The sequence below is a fragment of the Phalaenopsis equestris genome, unplaced genomic scaffold (assembly GCF_001263595.1).
Source record: "Phalaenopsis equestris unplaced genomic scaffold, ASM126359v1 Scaffold000422, whole genome shotgun sequence".
Classification (NCBI taxonomy): domain Eukaryota; kingdom Viridiplantae; phylum Streptophyta; class Magnoliopsida; order Asparagales; family Orchidaceae; genus Phalaenopsis; species Phalaenopsis equestris.
In genome coordinates, this window is record NW_018164863.1 from 415,263 (window position 1) to 428,600 (window position 13,338).

At 34.7% G+C, this 13,338-nt stretch overlaps 1 protein-coding gene across 3 annotated transcripts in view; it reads left to right on the top strand.

The window, feature by feature from the left end:
* The window catches only part of LOC110027288 (39S ribosomal protein L46, mitochondrial), a 29,275-nt gene that overhangs the window by 3,984 nt on the left and 11,953 nt on the right, over window positions 1-13,338 (top strand). For 2 of the 3 annotated variants that reach the window (XM_020728643.1, XM_020728642.1), the window contains exons 4-5: window positions 8,381-8,510; window positions 8,664-8,790. In XM_020728643.1, the coding sequence (XP_020584302.1) occupies window positions 8,381-8,510; window positions 8,664-8,790 (257 nt within the window). The remainder of the gene's footprint in view (window positions 1-8,380; window positions 8,511-8,663; window positions 8,791-13,338) is intronic. The other variant, XM_020728644.1, reaches the window with a different exon arrangement.

Sequence of the window (13,338 nt, forward strand, 5' to 3'; positions counted from 1 at the left end):
ACTGATGATATCCTTCTCGTGGCTAAGACGCGCGAAAAATCCTCAGGAAAAACTTGAATTATGGAGGTCTACATTGGAGTCTAAAGGCCTTCATTTGAGTAGAACTAAAACTGAATACATAAATGTAATTTTAGTAGTAGCTCTATTGACAGAAGTGTAACTTTTGGTGATAAAATTATTAAAAGGTGTGAATGGTTTAGATCTCTTTGGTCAATTTTTCAAAGCGATGGTGATATAGATGGAGATGTTAATAGTAGAATTCAAGTTGGTTGGTTGAAATAGAGGAATGCTTCGGCCTTTTGTGTGATAGAAAAGTTCCGATTAGATTGAAAGGAAAATTTTATAATATGGTGGCGAGACCTGAAATGCTCTATGGCGCTGAATGTTGGCCTTTAAAAGAGAAGCATAGTATTAAGTTAAGTGTTGCCGAGATGAGAATGATTAGGTGGATGAATGGGGATGAACTTAGAGACAAAATGAGAAATGAATATATTCGTGATAGGGTTGGTGTAGCTCTAGTTGGTGTAGCTCTAGTGATACAAAATTAGAGAGAGTCGTTTTAGATGGTTTGGTCACATTAAATGTCGACCATCTGATGATCCGATGATCCGAGTAGATGTTTTAGATTTCACTTATGTTAAGAAAGGCAAAGGTAGACCGAGAATGACTTTGGCTTATTGTATAAAAAATGATCTTAATTTATTAGAGCTAAATGAAAATTTGACACTAAATAGGACGCAATGGAGAAAAAGGATTCATGTAGCCGACCCCACATAGTGGGATTAAGGCTTTGTTGTATATATATATATATATATATATAGTAATCCCTAATCTCGTTCTTTTCCTTCGAGTACTTTTCTTTTTGTTCTTTTATTTTTTAGAAGTTTTCGATGTTTATTACGACGTCTTACTTTTTCTATGAAAAATAAACATTTTGAATGGGATTGTGTGTTAATTTTATAACCCTCCACATTGGCTTTGAATAAGATCAAGCTTATATGATACTATGATGATATTGTTATTATGATTGAGAATATCAAGCTAATTATAATTGGCTCATCATATGATCAAGATCAAAGGTTCAATTCTAGGGCTAAGAGATACCATCAACCATGCAAGATGACAAGTGTAGATTTGAAAACTACCAAATTTGTAAATATGATTTGATTTTTGAAAATTTAATTTTTTTTAATTTTTGAATTTTCAATCATTTCATCCATGTCAGAGGCCCTTAAATTGTATTTATCGTGTCCCTAATTAGCATTAGATATTGTTGGTATGTGTAGTGGTTGTCCACCTCCTGTAGGGAGAAAATTGTGTAGTGGTACACGTTTATTTTCTTATTTTATTCTTTTATTTGATATCTCTAATCTGTTATTCTTTTTTTTGAATTTTTTAATTGTAAAACCTGATGTTATAGCTTATATATTTTTGGAATGAATGAGAAAAAGAGCTTGGGATTTTGATAAAAAAGAGAAGTTATTTATTTAGCTCGTGTGCTTGGCAGCCGAGTCCACCCTTTTAGCTCCTTTTTGTGGAAGAACTAGTTATTATTTTAGGTAATTGCTGATCTTTTTTCTTCCATCTGCTATAATCATACTAACATCTTCCCATACATCTCTATCATCGTTCAAGACTTTTCTATAGCCCCCTCAGCGATCAAACAAGCCATACCTTGCTCCATAAACAATAGGCCAAAGAAGGCTTCTAGTAAGCTCACTCTATAACCATTTAAATCCCTTAGATCTTCACCAACTGCTCTAGGTTTAACACCATACTTTTTTCTTACACTTTTAAGCTTTTCCAGCTCATAATATACCATTAGGACCTTCCTTTAATCCAATATTCAAGACTAGTCTAAATTAGGTCCAAGGTTTAAGAATAGGGGAGCTCAAGAATTGATGTGTTTTGCCTTAGTGAGATGAGGTATAAGCCTTGAGGTGGATAGTGACATAAATCTCAAAAAAAAAAAAAAAACTCATAAATCTAAAAATTATTCATAAATATGATATAAATTATTGATTTGTTGATCTGATTTATTATCATTAAAATATAAAATACAAATCTCAATTTTAATTCTTGATATAAAATAAAAATTTGAACCGGGATTCAGAGTAAGCAATCGTTTAAAATTTAAATACACTATATTGATCAACATTTTCTTTTCATCATCTCTAGTTAAATCATCATATGTGATGATTTTGTTACCATCATATTCTATTTTATTGGCATCCATCCTATTCTATCTTATTGACATTTTTAATTTTTTTCGATCATTATATTTTTCTTCTTATTTTCTATATCAATTAACATTTCATCAAATATAATTTAAAATAAATAATAATCTAATAATATAAAAATAATCAGACTCAATTTATCTTTTGACATTTTTTAGGCATTGTATTAGATATTTTAGATAAAAGTGCAATATGATATAATTTATATCAATGATATAATATAATATATATTTTTTTCATTGTATTAGATATTTTAGATAAAAGTGCAATATGATATAATTTATATCAATGATATAATATAATATATATTTTTTTACATAACTTGATGAAGGTGCCGCCTCGAAAACCTCTAAGCAAGCTTTGAAGTATGTCTCAAACATAAAAGGCGCAAGCCACAAGCCTCAAGCCTCAAGCCTCAAGCCTCAAGAATTTTTTTTGTGTGCCTAATTTTGAAGCGCATGTCGAACACCTTTTTACAAATACTAGTTCTAACTAGGCATTTTGATCATATTTTGGCCTAGCAGCTTATACACATCCATAAACTTTTTGGATCTCCACCAAAACTCTAGCATATTTTCTAACATAACTTGATGAAGGTGCCGCCTCGAAAACCTCTAAGCATGCTTTGAAGTATGTCTCAAACATAAAAGGCGCAAGCCACAAGCCTCAAGAAATTTTTTTGTGTGCCTAAGTTTGAAGCGCATGTCGAACACCTTTTTACAAATACTAGTTCTAACTAGGCATTTTGATCATATTTTGGCCTAGCGGCTTATACACATCCATAAACTTTTTGGATCTCCACCAAAACTCTAGCATATTTTCTAACATTCCCCTAACACTTCCTATCGAATCAATGTCCAAAATCTCGCTCCATGCCATAACCCTAATATGAAATTTAAAAGGGGGTAGCTTTAGGGCTATAGTAACCAACAAGGCTTGGTTTTGCTCTTCGTTGACCCTCCATCTTAAGTAACCTTCTCCAAAGACTGTAAGGGTTAATTTTAATTTTGGCACACCCTACTATAATATATGTAGGCCTTAGAACATCTCTTCCCCAGGGCTAGTTCATATTGGCTTCTGTAAAATTTCATGCCTACAAATTTTATATGCAGACATGTTTAAGGTAGCCATGCATTGATATAAGAGTAGTTTCAGTGAAAAATATACTTTTTCTTTCCAAAATAAAAATGGCAGTTCTATTTGAAAGAGGTGATTTGAAATTCACATGTTCTCGAAGCTTGCTAACTATTATAACATTGAACAACATCGTAAATCCATCTAAATTTATGAAAATTTCAAGAAATATGTTGTGGAAGTTAACTAAGGTTTCAGCAACTATTTAGCAATAAGCACAGGTACAGGTACTCACTATTAATCAATTAGACCAATTGGATGATAACAGTCATATCAATCCTGATTGTTAACACATACCAATTCACTCTCCTTGATACCAAAATACTCTTTTAGTCTATATAATGCAACATTGTGCTATTATATGATTTCAGAAGTAAATGAAAAAGTTTCCCGCTGCTGTGTCTTTATGCGCTATCTAAGTAACTCTCCTGTTTCTACCCATTCACCAATTTCTTCATGATATTAGAGTCTCTAGCTAAATAACTCCTCTTTGTTACCTTTTATTCTTCTCAATACATTGAGCTTATCTCCAAGAAACAAACCACATCTTCCTAACTATAAGAAGATTACTTCCTTCGTAATGGGTAGTACCCCCCACCAACACCACCATTATTCCTCTTTCTTTAAATTTCTAATTTGAGAATTTGGAGCAAAAAAAAAAAAAAAAAAAAGAAAAAGAAAAAGAAAAGAAAAATCATCCATTCATTGTTAAAATAAAAGAATCAAGTGTCATTCATTACCAATAATACAATAATATGGGAACAAGAGAGCAAAAAATAATCTATAATCAGGGGTTAGAGTAAGTAATAAAATTTAGTCCATAATCCATTGAATATTAGAGTTCATTCAATGTTCTTAGAATGTCAAACTGAAATAAAAAGACTTACCGTCCCGATTAATCAAATATTAATTATCACTTTGTTGGAATTACTCTATGAAATTTGAGATCCCACGCTCAAGCTTTCTAGAACTCACACATTTAAATTTTCTTCTGCAGGAATATCAAACTGAAGTTGCAAAAGAAGATCATACACTTATATAAATTTAAAAAAAGACAAATGCAATAGATAATAAGAAATGTATAATAATTAATAACATAAATTTTACCAAAAGGTCTTTCGATGATTTCTACGTTGCTCTAATCCAATTACCACTCCACACTAAGAAATCCAATTTTTTAGGTTGAATTGAGCTCCTATAATCATTAAACACACAACCTTCAGCACTAAATATTGACTCAGAGACAACTGTTGTGATTGGTATTGTGAAAATATCTTGTCATTTTTGAAAGTTTTGTATTTCATGGCTGATATTTTCCACCACTCTAAAATATGAAACTATGAATAAGGACATTTAGCACAAAGTTCTTTTAAGTATAACTCGAGGTCAGACTTCTGTAGAAGTAGAAGTCCGGTTGAATTTATGAAACCATATAATCCAGCCAAATCATCAAGTGTGCTTTTACGTTGTGTTGTGATTGATGCCCCAACTTGAGAGCTAGAGGTAGAGACTTCACTAACCTCTTTGCCAATATGTTGTCTATCAGTAACATAATAAGAATATATATCAAAAGATTTTTATTTCACGCTATCTTTTCATTCGACATTAATAGTTGATGACAAGCAATTTCATTTTAATATCCAAAATACAAGCAATTGACAATAACATAGAACAATCTTTTTAATACTTATCAAAATTTGACTTAATGATTGTTGTCATGTTAGATATAAAATGAGCATTAGATAAACATTCTTTTTTCCAATATTTTTTTAATGAGTGTGAAATTTGAAAGAAGTCTATTTGCTGTAGGATAATTTGTACTAAAAAAAATCTCAGTTGTTCGATGAAAAATATGAAGCAATTCTTTTCATCTAATCAAATTGATTCCAATCATCCCCAGATGACAATCATGCATAATTAAGATCTCGCAAAATATATTCAGGAAAAACAACTTTATAATAACATGTAAAGTCTAACATTTTGATGCAGAGTTCCAATCTGTTGACACATTCATGCATAATGACTTTGTTGTAGGCAAACCAATCTATCTCGCAATACTAAAATTTATGCAAGCGACTCGGGGATCGTTTTATAAATATGATTTAGTCTCTAACATTTTAAATTAATTTATCAATTTCTTTCAACTTAACTTTTACCCTCAAGTTTAAAATATAAGCAACGCAAAAAACATGAATGAAATCAACTTTAATGAGAAAACCATATCAACTTTAATGAGAAAACCATACCTTGTAGTAAATAATCATTTCAAATTTCTAGCGGCTGCATCATTTGATGAATTATTATCCAAAGTAATGGTGCTAAATTTATTCTTTAAACCCCATTGCAACAAAAAGAAAAAAAAATAAAGATTTAATTTCAAGTAAACTGTATTAAAAATGAAAATTAAAGGTACTTTTCTTATAGGAAGATATTCAATATAGACGGGTTAGCTATTTTCATAAACCTTTAATAAAGTTTCTGAAAATATGATTGACCTTAGTGATCTTAATATCATTAATAACAATAATTTTTTTTTTAATTTTTACGTCGCATTAGTAAACATGAAGTTGATGAGGCTTTAAAGAATACCAAGGGTGTAAAATCAATAAGACATGATGATATCTCAATTAAAATGTGAAACTATTTTGAAGATTTGATCATTTTAGATATCTCGAGTCTATTATTCAATATGATGGTGAAATAGATGGGGATGCTATTATTAAAATTCAAGTTGGTTGGTTGAAGTTAAGAAATGCATTGGGTCTATTGTGTGATAGAAAAATAAGGAAAATTTTATAAGATGGTGGTGAGACCTGCAATGCTCTATGGCGCAAAATGTTGGCCTTTAAAACAGAAACATAAAACAAAGTTAAGTGTTGCTGAGATGAGAATGCTTAAGTGGATGAGTGGCTTGGCATTTATAGACAAAATGCGAAATGAATCTATCCGTGAAAGGGTTGTTGTAGCTCCAGTGGCCGACAAGATTAGAGAGAGTCATCTTAGATGGTTTGATCATATTAAACATCAACCATCTGATGATCCAGTTACGAGAGTAGATGTTTTAGATTCTACTTATGTTAAGACATGCAGAGGTAGATCCAAAACGACTTGGGCATATTGTATAAAAATGATCTTAATGTATTAGAATTAAATGAAAATGTGATACTCAATAGGATACAATGGAGAAAATGGATTCATGTAGTTAACCCCACTTAGTGGGATAGAGGATTGTTGTTTTTGTTGTTTGTAAACATTAAATTTTAGGGGCAATTAAATATAAAACTCAAAATATTGCTATTTATAAAAGGAGCACCCTATTTTATATATTTTCGAATTCTCTCTCAAATATAAAAATTCAAAATAAAATAACCTATATTTTTTCAATTTGTCCAGTTAGGAGAGTAGATGCTTTAGATTCGACTCTTGTTAAGAAAGACAGAGATTGTCTTAAAATGACTTGGGTATATTGTGTTAAAAATAATCTTAATCTATTAGAATTAATTAGAATTAAATAAAAATGACACTTAATAGGACACAATGGACAAAAACGATTCATGTAGCCAGCCCCACTTTGTAGGATAAAGTCTTGCTATTGTTGATGTTGTTGTTGTTGTATAGTTGATCAGTTAATCATCATATACCATCATGATCACATCCAAATATGCCTGTTAATGTGTGTCAGTGACATACTTCTTTCAAGAAATGATAGCATTGCCATTTCAGCTCTCATTTAAAACTTCAACTCCACCATTATCATGAATTATATAGACCTCATTTCTTTCGTCATTATTCATTGACTGCCAGAATTATAATTTCAAGACAAGACAGATATTTTCATGATATACTCTAAAATTTAAGAATAACCAACTATATGCTTGCTCTTAATCCTCTGCCATCAGAGCAGGGGACCACCTTAGACTAAACAATTCTTTTCGACAATCCCAAGTTATATAGGCCTCATTTCCTTCGTCTTTATTCATGTACTGCCAGCACCGGATTATTTTTCAAGACATTATTATATATTCTAAAAATTAAGAATAACCAACTATATACTTGCTCTTAATCCCACTGCCATCAAAGCAGGTGACCACCGTAGAACCAACAATTCTTTTTGACAATCCCAAGTTATACAAACATCTTCTTGGCATTTTTTAATATTTAACAATTACTCATTTCTGTCAATCAACTCTGTTAACACACATAATTCCTCATTTGTCACTTTCAACTTCTCAAACATCTAATTGGTTACATATTGGGAATCTCCACTATCAACCTACCAACTTAGAAAAGGGATTTAACCTTATCCGTATACTTGAATTCCGATTAGGTTGGAGATCCCACAAGCTTGAAATTCTCATACAGGATTTTGCTCATTTCTTAGTAACCCTTTCATCTCATGGAGTGTCAAAATATATATGCTATAGCTTGATCATCTTCATAAGCAGAACACTGGGCTCAACAGCTGCCACAGTATGTGTCATTTGCTTATCCATCTTCAAGAGGAATTCAATGTCCCAATACTTCATCCTACATATTTTAATTGTATAACATATATGCCATGGTACTGGCTAACAACTCTGTATTTCATTCTACATTAATCACGCTGAACTAGATTATATTTTCATCCGACATCACATTCGCTAAGGAAATATGAGTACTCTGTGTCAATACTTAGGATCAACCGACATATATTTTTGTGAAGACCTTTTCTACAACTAGATTTCACTAGTTCTGCAACATATTGACGATTCCATCTGGGACCATCAACTTGAGAGGGGAGGCAACAATGGTTTCAGCAAACCTCTGGGTATACAATTGTTTTTTTCCTTGGGAGCTTGAACCATGTAATAATGTTTCTCATATAATATCCTTTAGATTATATGATTTAATAAAAAATAAAATGCTACATTTCAGCGGACTTATGACTTCAATAGCCTGTTTTTAGTTTCGTCTCGCTTTTGTTCATTACTGTTGTTTCTTAGTATTTTTCTTTCTGCTTTTCTGTTGAGGTCATTAAAGAGAGCTCTTGATAGAAGATTATATCTTCTCCTATATGGTAGCACATTTGGAGCTCCTAGCAAGAAACCTGTTTGGCATTTTCCAGAAAAAGTTTATGAAAATGAAGATACAATGAGATTGGTAAGATTTAAACAACTCATGTACCATAACTTAATTTTTATTGTTACATTTTTTAAAAGATGAGGGTGATGATAATTTTCTTAATGAAATTTGTTGCAACAGGATTAGCCTTAAAAAGTTTCTACCATTGATATATTTTTTTTTCTGTGTTAGTGTGCCGAATCCGCATTGAAATCCATACTTGGTGGGCTTGATCATACTTATTTTGTTGGGAATGCTCCTTTTGCGCACATGACCATAGGACCAACAGAAAACTCCCCTGATTCTCCCATGCTTCAAGGTACCATATACTCACCATATACTCTTTTTTTTTTTCTTCTGTAATAGTGTATTGTGTTAATTTTTAGAGAACATATTTTGAATAGTTTATGTATTTGGACTATCGTTTTACCTTGCCTACATTTTGGAATTTAATTTCTTTGTGCTATGAAGATACTGCATTCTCATGTTTTCAGCTGCTGTCTTGGACATTTTTGTAAAAAATCTTTAATTCTAGTTGTTTTCACGCCGGTGATGGGCTGTTGAAGTTATGACTAGTTGTTTGCTCAAATGCATGCGTTGGGCGTGGTTGTTGTGAGATCCTTGGTGGAAGAGAGCCGACTTCCTTGTGTAAAATTGTATTCTTTTATGCTGCAAGCTAGCAGTGCTTTAAAAAATTTTGGACTTAAAAAATTTTGGCCATATATTTTGGCACTTTTTTTGAGATGCATTTTGAGCCGCCTAAGTGGCATTGCACATTATATCTGGAGTTATTTTTATCCAAAGACCAACTATTGCCACTTGTATGAGTTTTGGTAGCATTATCCCTTTAATTCTAAAGAATATTAGTCCTAACATTATGAGTGTCATTGAGTGCCGAGTAGACAACTTGTGAGTTAAGCCTCAAGAACACTACCATTATGGTCAATTTTTAGCAAAAATGAGATGCCTAGGCAGTTGAGATTTTCTCCTTTAACCCAAGCACTATCCTAGGCCATCCCAATAAAATTTGTAAGCTAGAAACTAAGGCTTGATCACGTGGAGCTAGAATGATTTTGGAAGTCTTTTGTGATCTTGATTAATTTGTCATCCAGTTTATCGGGCTCCATTATTGATTTCAAAATATTTCTAAGTTGGTTGGAATTCTTATGTCCTTTCTGAGGTTGATAGATAAGTTACAAGTCTAAAGGTCCTTCTCAAAAATGGTTATGGCATTGTGGCCAGCGAATAAATAAAATATAGTCTCACCATGCCTCAGTTGCTAGAATTGTATTAAAAAATTCACGAACCAAGGTGTAGGGATTCCTATACATAAAAGGTAGTGAAAATGAGGAGAATGGTGATGACATTCGGACCAAGTTCAAGCAAAGGGGTGGTGATTTCTTTATTACATAAAAGGTGTTGAAAGTGTGAGAATGGTAGTGACATTTAGAAAAAGTTGAGCTACTAACAATGAGAGACAATCACAAACGCTATTCACCAACACTTAAAAATGATTATATGATGCCATTTTGGAAGTGGTTGACAGACATGTAGTGTTAGTGGGGTGTAAAGTTCAGAAACTAACTACCCTTTGTTAGGGAGCCTCAAAGCCAAGCTTTCATGAATCTAGTGGGCTTGAAGTACATTCAAAATGTCCACGGCAAAATCATTTTCTCAAAGACTCGTGAAGTTGGTTGTAGGAAATGGCACTTTGAGTCCTTTGTCAGACCTTTTGAGCAAGTTGATTATGTGAAAATAGAGAATAAAGGTGGAGAGGAAGGCTTGAAGGTGAGAAGAAAGTGTTTGTCAGTCTTGCCTTTCTTGTGTTACAAGTGTCGATTGTCAACTGAGCCATACTTGTGATGCCTTGACATGACTCTTATGACTTCCACAATTTGCGTAAGGTAATCATTCAATGGATTTGTCTTTGGATTTGAGCGCTTGAAAGATTTTATTGGAAGCCAACTCTTCTTCCCTTGATTAAAAGTGCTGACAACGGTAGTGTTTGAAAATTTGAATTTTATGATTATGTATCTGTTGACCTCATTTTCAGTGAGATCTTAGTCTCCTACGCCTAGAACTCAGGATCTAGCTTTAGGAGTTTCTTGTTGACCATCATAGCAGACTAGTAATGAAGCTCACCTCCCATAGAACTTCGAGCCACATCTTCACTCATTTTTGTGCAGATCTCGCATGAATAGTCCCAAGCAAGCACTCGGTCCCAAGCACTCGACTTTTAGTTGCAAGGGCTAAGGACTAACATGTAGAGGGACAAAAAATGAGTTCCCATAGGATCAGACGGCCTTAAGTAAACCCTTCGTGACTCGAGCACTCGCGGACACTACAATTTGACACATTTTTTGGCCCGACCGTTGGTGAACTCGCCCGAACAACCCCGGATGACGAAACAGACGCGTCCGATACGTAGATTTTAGCTAGTAAGGACACTCACATTGTTATTGTTCCGCACGCGAGCAGTCAACATAAAAATCGATGTACATTTTTTTTAATTTGCGGGTGTGGGTCCGGGGTCGACCCAGGTTCAATCCGGGCCAAGCCGGTCTGAACATGGGCTAATCACCCCAGCTCACTTGATTTTGAATGTTAAAATTTTAAATTTTAAATTCATCTTTTAATTTCACAATAATTGGGCATAATTAGGTATTACAATTTGCCAATTTGTTCTTCGCTTATGTAAGTCGCGCCTAATTAATTCCCCGCATATGCTTCGCGTAACGACTCCCTGGACATTTCGTTTATACAATTCAACCTCTCCTCCCGCTCGTCGGGGCTCCTTGACAGAACTCTTCTCTCCCGCTTGTTGTTGTGATATATTTGAAATTTAAAACGATCGACGACGAAGCGAATAAAATTACACGAGAAAATTCATACCAAAAGAACACACAGATTTACGTAGTTCGGCAAATTGTCTACATCCACGGAGTTGCAGAGGATTTTGCTAATTAAGGAATTTACACCAGTCGATCACCTCGACTTACAAGAGGAACCTCTCACTCTTCGTTGCTCTCTCTGTTCTTCCCTCTCTACACCGAGATACACCGAAGAAGAAACACGTACAAGAGAAATAAACCCAATTTATCATCTGTCACAAGCCACCACGAAGAAGTATAGAGAGAACAATCTTCTTCTTTCTTCTTCCTTCTGCCGCAAGGAACTACTTCTTGCACTTCTCTTCCTCTGCCCCGAGGAAACTTTTCTCTATCCAAAAGAAAATCAAAGAAGAACACCGTGACTTCGTATCCACCAGATCTGAAGGAGAGCCTCTCCTTTTATCACGAAGAGAAAGGAAGCGAAGGGATACTTCGCTTCGCGAAATAGAGGAGGGAGCGGTTTCTGGCGAAGGGACGCGACTCTTTGCGATCGGGAGCGGGATCGGGCGCCGATTCGCGAAATTGAGGGAGGCGGGAAAAAGTTTTGCTAACATCGGGAGCGGGAAGGCGGGTTCGGGCCCGGGAGATCGCGATTGCGAATGGGGGAGCGATCTCCCGTGTCTAACAATCTCCCACTTGGAGACCGATACACCTGCCACAACGTCTCCTTCCTCAAACTGAATCCTATACTGATGGCGTCATTCTTCAAACATGAATCCTCCACCTCTGCAACTCAAAACCCATGTCTTCAAGCTAGAAGACCAACTGAAGTTGTGCAAAACTTCAGTTTCTCCAAAGTAACACCCTTTGTCAACATATCAGCAGGGTTCTGACTTTTACAAATTTTCTCAAGCATCAACTGTCCGTCATCCAACAATGATCGTATGAACGTATGAAGTGATACCTACCTGATCTGAATGTGCTTTGTTCTGGACTGAAATGCTGGATTCCTGGCAAGGAATATAGCGCTCTGACTGTCACTGCAGAGAATGCTCTTTTGATCCTTCTTGCCCAATTCTTTCAAGTAGCTCTGTAGTCATATCATCTCCTTTGCAGCCTCTGACACTTCTATGTACTTAACTGCTGTAGTAGACAACGAAACTATCTTCTGCAGATTAGAGCCCCATGATACTGCAGTGCCACCAATAGTGTAAATATAACCTGTAGTACTTCTTCTAGTATCAATGTCTCCAGTTAGATCAGCATCAACATAGCCCCGTACCTCTGAACTCTTTCATGAGAAACACAAAAAAGTTTCTGCAGAGCCTCTTAGGTATCTCAAGATCCACTTCACTGCTTCCCAATGTTCCTTTCCAGGATTACTCATGTATCTGCTAACGACTCCCACTGCATGAGCAATATCAAGTTTGGTGCAAACCATAGTATACATAAGTGAACCAATAGCTGAAGCATAAGGAACCTTACTCATGTAATCTCGTTCCTCCTCTGACTTGGGTGACTGATTCACTGATTCTTGCTGAGTTAGTTTCAAGTGACTTCCCAAGGGTGTGCCAACTGGTTTGACCTTATCCATATAAAACCTGCTAAGTACCTTTTTTACGTACTCAGCCTAAGAGAGTCTCAACCTGCCTCTGACTCTATCTCTGACAATTCTCATACCAAGGATTTGCTTTGCAGCTCCCAAATCCTTCATTGCAAAGTGCTCTGACATCTGCTCCTTCAGATTATTGATCTCCTCAATACTAGCACCTGCAATAAACATATCATCCACATACAACAGTAGGATGACATAAGAATTTTCAAAATACCTGACATAACAACATTGATCTGCCTGACATCTGTTTTACCCTGCACTGTGTATGAAATTATCAAATATCTTGTACCACTGTCTAGGAGCTTGCTTCAGGCCATACAAACTCTACAAAAATCTGCAAACTGACTCTTCCTTTCCTTGTACCACGAACCCTTCAGGTTGGTGCATGTAGATGTCTTCTGTAGATGTCTTCTTCAAGATT